The sequence below is a fragment of the Vicia villosa genome, linkage group LG3 (assembly GCF_029867415.1).
Source record: "Vicia villosa cultivar HV-30 ecotype Madison, WI linkage group LG3, Vvil1.0, whole genome shotgun sequence".
Taxonomy (NCBI): Eukaryota; Viridiplantae; Streptophyta; class Magnoliopsida; order Fabales; family Fabaceae; genus Vicia; species Vicia villosa.
Window position 1 is genome coordinate 165,205,614 of NC_081182.1, and position 8,526 is coordinate 165,214,139.

General features: G+C 34.6%; 1 protein-coding gene across 1 annotated transcript; it reads right to left on the reverse strand.

Moving 5' to 3' along the window:
- Positions 1-2,406: 2,406 nt before the first annotated feature.
- LOC131662563 (uncharacterized) lies at positions 2,407-6,643 on the reverse strand. Its single transcript, XM_058932378.1, has 10 exons — positions 6,285-6,643; positions 5,883-6,049; positions 5,752-5,816; positions 4,200-4,240; positions 4,028-4,116; positions 3,836-3,949; positions 3,413-3,490; positions 3,114-3,179; positions 2,883-2,963; positions 2,407-2,746 (listed from the first exon to the last, which is right to left on the reverse strand). The coding sequence occupies exons 1-10, from the start codon at positions 6,427-6,429 to the stop codon at positions 2,636-2,638; spliced, it is 957 nt and encodes a 318-aa protein (XP_058788361.1). The 5' UTR covers positions 6,430-6,643; the 3' UTR covers positions 2,407-2,635.
- Between the last annotated feature and the right edge of the window lie 1,883 nt (positions 6,644-8,526).

Sequence of the window (8,526 nt, forward strand, 5' to 3'; positions counted from 1 at the left end):
AACCTCCATTTTTGCATCTTAATCAATCTTAATTCAAGCTCAAACATGTAATAACGATCCCATACATTTATTATCATAATGAGAACATATTTTCATCAATTGATCAAGCATGCAAAGCATCAAACTCAACCCAAAACCCAACATGCATACATTCCCAAACTACCTACCCAAGTTCTATCTAATGGAACTCACCTCAAGCTTGAAGACTCTGAGTTGTAGAGATGAAGATAATAACAATGCTACTCCCACAATCCTTTCTTAATCAAAGTTTTGCTCCCATCATCATCAATCCCGTAACCCTCATATTCACACTTTCAGCATGGATCACTCAACTTCAAACCAAATTATCTCCATCAATACAGTGCCTATAAATGCGAACCATATATGTAAATCGTAGAGAAATTCGTAAGCTTTCCAACAAGACCAGAATCAGCTCAATCGGAGTTACGAGTGAAGAGTTATTGCCTTTTTGGTGGAGGTTGTCCCATAGGTGCGAAAATGGAGGAAATGAACATGAATGCTTGAACCTAGCTCTCTCTCTCTCTCTTGCTCTTAAGCCCTTCCAATAAGTGACTATCCCTCAAGACATGAATTTATTCCACCAAACATGTCTTAAGGACCATGCAACAAGGTCTTATGTCCAATATGCCCTTTAACTAAACCATATTTACCAATATGCCACATGGTTCATTTCTAACTAAATCCATTAGTTCCATTATGGTTCTTGCACTTAAGAAGGATTACCCTAATGCCACTCTTCATTACTCTACTAATATAACATAATCATGCTTAGACCAATATAGGATATTACATTTAACATTGTTAACCGACTCTTTATCAACGTTGACCCCTTCCGGAACTTCTAAGTCATCGGTGACAATGTTGTCCGGATGCACCATACCTAACATATGCAAAAATATACTAAAGCTGTTAAAACTATTTTTTTTATTTCTGCCAGGGCTTATTTCGGAAGTACATTTCCGAATTTGTTAAGTAATTTATTTCGGAAATGAACTTCCGAACCAACGCAGTTTTCAGTCTACTAAATCATCAACAATGTAGTGTAATAGGAGATGATTTGAATGATGTTTACCTCAAATTATAGCTTTCTATGCTCCCTTTAGTATGATCAACCGTTTGAAACTTGATTTTGAGACGAAAAATTGATTGGGATTGATTGAGTTTTGGAGAGGGTTTGTGATGAAAATGATGAAATAGTGAAGGAGGGAAAACTGCATATATGGACATCTTATTTCGGAAATACACTTCCGAAATAGTACCTGAAACGTTATTTTTTTAATTTGCAGTGATTTCGGAGATGCATCTCCGAAAACACAAAAAAAAAGGTGTTTTCAGAAGTGCAATTCTGAATTCTGGGAAAATTTGAAGAAAAAAATTACTTCGGAAATGCATTTCCGAAGTAAGGGTATTTTTGGGTTTTTGGTGGAGGTTCTCCCCATAGGGGGGTCTGTAAAGAAAATCTCTAAAAAAAACTGACCTGACCTTGGCCTGTGTAGGCTAGGCCGTAGGCCCCTATTCTCACCCATACTTACAAGTGAGCATCATGAGTTATAAATGAGTTAGAGACAATGATTTTAGGTTGTGAAAAGTAAAGATTCAGACAATCTGAATTCAACAAAAGTGTGAAGAAGCATTAAAATGTAAGGCATTGATGCATGTAGGCCTAACACAAGCATCAAAGACTAATATAATGGATAACGCCAGAAATACCATTATTTTGTCTCTTGAAAATAAAGTTCTAAAGGATTTTTCCGAGAGAAGACCACAACAAATTTGTGTGTAAATCTTGAGTGATTGTTTGACCAAGTCATTGGCTCACGGGTTGTGTATGAAACAACAATTTTACTCATTTCGTATGACGGAAAACAAATCTGTTGTGGAGAAATTGACAAAATTTAACAAAATTATTAATGACTTGCAAAATATTGAAATGAAGCTTGATGATGTGGAAAAGACTCTACTCTTGTTAAACTCATTCCCTAAATCTTTTGGGCATTTCAAAGACATCCTTCTAAGAAGTTCAAGTCCAAAAGTTTTAATGAGTTGAACTTATAATGCTTCATTTGTCATAAAATGCCATAAAACATGCTAAAGTATGTTTCATTTTAGCCATAAAAGTATTTCAAAACAACTGTTTCCTCAACCACTAGTTTGCAGACATCTGATTCTTCAACCACTGGGTTGGAAATATCCTACTCCCCCATAACTTAAATGCTATCAGAAAAACACCTACCAGATGGATCCTTTGATTTTCTATCGACCAGAAGGATCCTTTTCAGAGTTTTGTACTGCTATTTGTAAAAGAATTTTTCTGAAACAACTTTTCTTTGAAGAAAAATATTTCGAATGCAAAAAAAAAAAAAAAAACACTCTGGAAAAATGCAATTTTTAGAAAAGTTCACTTTGAATAGTTATTGCATTAGTATTGGAATTAGTTACTATTATCTTCTGGAGGTATTTCAGCTAATGATCCTCATCCAAATAATTAGAAGAATTGTCTATGCTAATATATGTTCCTATATAGAATGAGCTTAGTAGTGTTTTCATGCAGAATGACAATAAAAATCGCCGTTGCAATTTGATACAGTACATAAGATATCCATGTATCCAAGCTTCAATCTCTTGATGAGCAACCAAGTTTGAATTTGTGACAGTTCATTTTTCCATTTAACGCAAGGGCAAGCACGTCATATTCCTCCACGTACCACAGTTCGGACACCACTGCCTGAATGCATATGTTTGGAGGAAACTCAGCAGGCAAAATATAGGTTAGGCTCTTCCTATCTTATAATACTCAAATTTCTCGTGTTTATTGCAATTTTGATTCTGCTATCTATAAAAATAAGCAAATAACAACGAACCTTGAATCCGCGGATCTGTCTATTAAGTTGATTCACTAACTCATGAAAAAAATCGAGTTCACCTGACGTTGTAAGATGTTCCTGCATAACACAGGTAATGAACAATCGTGCCAATGTTCATGTTAGGACGAAATGCAATTCTAAAATAAGCGACAGTGCTAACTCTGATCAATTCCAAGAAATATGTGGAAAAAATATAACAGGAAATAATGTAGATGGATAGTAGTGTACCGTAGACGATGCTCTAGGTGGACCCAAAAGCCTAGCAAATGTAGTGTGAAGAATTGCAGTATCATACTGCAGATTAAATAATGGAAGATCAAAAAGCATCACCATGCAATGTAATTTTAGATTCATATCAAATCATTAATTCACTTTAGAAAAACATAGGACATATCAAATTAACGAGATTTCCCAATGTTCTAATTACATCTTGAAATTCACTAGTCCTGTCTAAAGCCATAGTATAGAAGGTTGCAACTTTGTTGCGGTGACATTACACCAAAATTGAGTATTCAAATGAAACTTACAAGTTGCTTCTCGGGTGCACGAGGAAGTACATTCTTCAATCTAGCACGAATCGTTATGGGATCTGTACCCGAGAATACCTACAAAATGAACAGAAAATCATTAGGCTAGGCTAATAATATGTAAAACACAGGGGCTTGGTAGCTCAATTAATTTGAGATAATATGTTGAAGGAGTTGGAAGAATGAATGGATAGAGGTTCAAACTCCGTTGAAAGAGAAAATACTAATATAACAACTAATATACTAACATTTGTCGATAACAAGTAAAAAATTTCTGTCGATCATACTTCACCATTCTAAATCATAGGCAATATAGAAAGAAAAGGCAAATATTCAAAGGGTTTAGCATCAAGGACATGTGCAACTCAGTCTATAATACATGTGTTAAGGATAACGAGAAGAATCATTTAGATTAAAAACAACCTGCCAGCAACCAAGGAGCACCCCAGTTGAAGTTAAAACCACTCGATCCAAAACGATATTCAAAGGGCAGAGCCTTGCAGCAACAGTTTCTACTGAAGATGCTTCAGCTTCTATCTGAAAAAACAATGATTCTCATGAACTACATGAACAAACTTCCAACATCAATTGAATAAATCAATGATTGAAGTATACCTCTTCATTAGTGGCAGGTACAGGTACAATATGGTGAGAGGCATGGAACATGCTAAAATGGTACATGCTAGAGTTCTGAAACCAGATTGCTAATTTACACACATGTAAGCATGTGAACAAAATAAAATAAAATAAAAAAGATAATGAAAAGGTAGATCCAACAATGACTTACCTTTATCAAAGTATGGATTGAAAATATTTTTGACAGCCTCCCTGGATCATGCAAACCAAGAATGTCATATTATAACTAACCAACTACATAACTACAATAACAAAAATATCATAGAGGAATACAGAGTTGAGAAATTTAAAAAAGTCGTTATTGTTATGCGATACACTATTTAGTTCAAAGTACTGTCAATAACGGCTATGGCGGTGATATCGCACTGTAGTGTAGCGAAATTTGAACAAGCTGCTAAATTGCAACAAAAAAGGGTAGATGAAGGTGGAGATATAATAATTGTCATGATATTTTGTAAAAGTGGTATGATATGTCTATTTTATAATTTTGGTTCTAAATGATATGTCCTATTTATCAGGAAACAAAAAAAAAGAAGGTATGATCAAACTTTATCCCCTAGTAAGTTTTTGTCTAAATCAATTTAAAAAGTTACCGTGTTAAGTTGAATAATTTACTCCCATCCAGTTTCAAAATGATACATTATATTCCTTCAAGTATTTGAAAACACAGCAAGTGAGTCATTTCCCCCCTAAAATCGCCTTATTCATCAAGATGCATACTATACTAGTAAAACAAATAGTTTGTTTTGTTGAGAATTTAAAGAAAGAAAAGAAGTACGGGCTCTACACGAGGATGTTAACATATGCTATATCATTTAGCTTGCATTAACCCGGAAAATCTATTCAATAATTTTGTATAAATTTATTTCAGATACTCATTTCCTTTATACTCACTGTAAGCATTGCGTAACCACCTTCTAAGATTAGGAATGGCAGGATAATCTTTTGAACTCTAACATATTCTCTAGTTAGTAGGGATGGCAGGATAACCTTTTTTTTTTTTTTTGACAAAATGGCAGGATAACCTTTTGAACTCTAACATATTCTCTAGTTAAGACAGAGTGTAGCTTTCACATTTCCCAGAATTACTAAATGGTATCCTTATCATGAGAAATAGTGCTACAGTATGAATCATGTGAGTGATTTGTCTGAGATATTCAAGTTTTTGATATATCACAACAAAAGAATCTAGCGGATACAATTAGATGATTGTTAAGATCCCACATATGGTCTGAATATGTGTTTATAAGTGAGAGGCATCCCTCGCCTTACAAGCCACTTTTGTGGGGTAGAATTAAACTCAATCCAAATTTTAATATAGTACCAAAGTCTATACGAGATCTGTTCGCCATCTGCTATCGGGCCACCCGGGTCACACTCCAAGTATTCAAGTATGGGCATGAGGGGTGTGCATTGAGATCCCACATTTGATGAGATATGATCTAAGAAGATGTTTATAAGTGACAAACATCCTTACCTTACAAAACGGCTATTTAGGGTTCAGTTACTCTCAACCCAAATTTTAATAGTGCTGCAACTTATTTCTAATAAAGGAAAAACAGTATTCTTATTAGTATACAAATATGATCATCCAATTCAAAACCAAATCCAGATTTGGAAAATATAGATCTCTAGTTAAGCATAGATACATACATCAAATGATCATTAATAAAAGTGACCAGAAAACTAATAGTAATACTTACGCAATAGGTACCGAGAATTCAGTGTTCAAATACAACACATTAGCTCGCACCGGAGGATTTGCAGGCTGCATATAGAAAATTATCATCAGCTGCTACCAAAAACAACCCCATCTTAAATTGTCATTTATTACCTTTAATACAGGTGTTACGGATCCACCATTCAAGGTGAAGATATCTGAAATAGAAAGTGACTGAGAGGTTTCACCATGTTTCAGAAAAGCAGCTCCATGTTCATCAAGATCCCTTGCCATCTTATCATATAACTTGGATCTTCTCTCTGAACTTAAATTTGAAGCATCTGAGATAAACCCTTTTAATCTTAGTACCAAATTCGCTTATATCTTCACCCAAACTCAAATTTTGAATAAAACCCACATCAAAGGAAACATTTTTACCGATAAATATCTCATACATAAGGTAAGAAAAGAACAAAAACAAAAATTACTTGTTACTAAATCTAAGAAACAAAACCTAAATCTAGAAACTAACATCAATTATTACAAAATCTAAGGAAAAAACAAAGAGTAAATTACCTGAAGAAGGTGATGAAAGGGTGTTTGAAGAGTTATGAAGGGCCATTTGGAACAAAATGAAGAAGCATAAGGCAGAGATAAACCAGATAAATGCTACCTTTTTGAAATTTCTCCACCAATTCGATGTTGCAGTTCTACCCGTCATAATAATAATGCAATAATGAACCAGTGAGTTTAGATTCAAAATCTATCTAGTTTCATCAGACCCATTTTACTATGTTCTTATTGCAGTTTTGATTACAACTCAAATCAACTGAAACATTCTTAATTTATGTTTCAAATTTTCAATCATCATCTATCTCTTTTTGTTTTTCGTCTTCTTCACTTGCTAATGTAAAAACAACCTCTTTGTTTCAACAAAGAAAAAAATTTACCTTACACCTCTACTATTTTACCTTAATACCTATTTAACATGTTACTAATTTTGTATCTTCCAAAAAAAATACTTTTTTTTACTAATTTTGTAATTATTAAATCTTATTTAACAACTAAGGTCAAAGAGGGTGGAGAGTGGTCACATATAACACCCAAGGTTGAAGAGGGCGAGGAGTGGTCGTCGAATTCACATCGGAATGAGAGGGATCCTGAGACTGTGCAGAGAATGGACTTGATGGTTAAAGAAAGGCTTATAAGGATTGATTGGTACTACCTATACAAGCAAAATGCATCTTTTTTCGGTAGCTTAACAAATAAGAACTCCATAGTTAAGAAGGCTTGACTTGGAGTTGTATTTGGATGGGTGACCTTATGGGAAGTTTCCTAGAAATTGTGTGAATGAGGAAAAATATACTGAAAAGACCCATACTGGTTTGTGGGGCCAGTCACTAAGGTTAAAGGTATCAAGTTACAACCATTGCGAAGGCAATATGAACTATTGTAGATGGGAGAAGATGAAAAGATTGCAGGCTATGTCTCTAAGATGCATAATCTTGTCCATCTCATGAAAGGCTGTGGTGATACCCTAACCAACAAGATGATAGTTGAGAAGGTAATGTGTATGTTGACCTCTCACTTTGGTCATGTTATCTTAGCTATTAAAGAATCCAACAATCTTGAAACCCTAAGACTGTAAGATTTGACTTGTTTATTGGAGGCACATGAGTTACGGATTTTTGAGAGGAAAGGGGTTCAAGATTTGATACAAGCACTGCAGGCCCAGACATGGAAGAAACATGGTAGTTTCAACAAGTTAAAAGGTAAAGGAGACAAGACTTAGAGTAAGAAATCTTGGGTGAACCTTCAAATGCATAAGGTCGATGACAGGGCCTCTGAAAACTCCAAAAGAAGAAAAGGAACCTCATAACAAAAAGACAAAGAAGAGAAAAAAGTATGCAATGTTATAACTGTGAAAAGTGGGATCACTTGGCCAAGAATTGTTGGAACAAGAAAGACTAAGGAGTGAAAAAAGGCAAGGATGAAGGAGGGAACCTGACACGTCAAGATTCATATGATTATGAAGATATGGTGGTTTTGGTTGAATTTGTAGATGAGCATGTCGACTCAAAGATCTGGTTCCTCAACAAAAGCTGCTCGAATAACATGATTGGTAGAAAAAGTGTGGTGTTAGCATATTTCAACGAGTCAAAGAAGAGCAAGGTCAAACTTGTAGATAATAATTTATTGCAGGTAGAAGGTATTGACAACATAGTTATTCATAGGAGCAACGAAGCCAAAACTATGATCAAAGATGTATTATATGTACCTAGAATGAAGTGAAATCTACTAAGTGTTGAACATCTGGTCAAAAAAGGTTTCTTATGAAGGTGGAAAAAATACACAAGAAGGGGGGTTGAATTATGTATCTGATAACTTTTTCATTTTTCAAAACAACAACTTCTAAATCTGACCAAGTTCAAATTCTAAGCTAGAGTAAGCAGCAACAGAATAAATTAAAGTGCATAAGCAATAAGTAAATCACACACAACATAATCTTGGTCCCTCTAAGAGTAGTCTAGTCCCCTTTTCACATAAGAGCTTTTCACTATAATCAGAACCTGATTACATCTTGCTTAGACACACCAGTCCAAGACTTTCTGCTTAATAACTCTAAAAGAGTCTTCCTTTCCTAAACATACCTATTCAGAACTTCCTTGCTAAATCACATTTAAAATAGAATTCCTTGATTAAACACACCGTTCAGGACTTCCTTTCTCAATCACACTTGAAAGAGATTTCCTTGCTCAAATACTCAGTCTGACACTTTCTTGCTCAAACACTCAGTTTGAAACTTTTACAAATTCTA

Excerpts from the sequence above, each read along its gene's own strand:
- LOC131662563 (XM_058932378.1), bottom strand. The coding sequence starts at position 6,429 with ATGACGGGTAGAACTGCAACATCGAATTGGTGGAGAAATTTCAAAAAG. Across the intron at positions 4,241-5,751 it reads GAATTCTCGGTACCTATTGC|GGAGGCTGTCAAAAATATTT; the intron begins GTAAGTATTACT and ends TGCATGATCCAG. Across the intron at positions 4,117-4,199 it reads CAATCCATACTTTGATAAAG|CAATCTGGTTTCAGAACTCT; the intron begins GTAAGTCATTGT and ends TGTGTAAATTAG.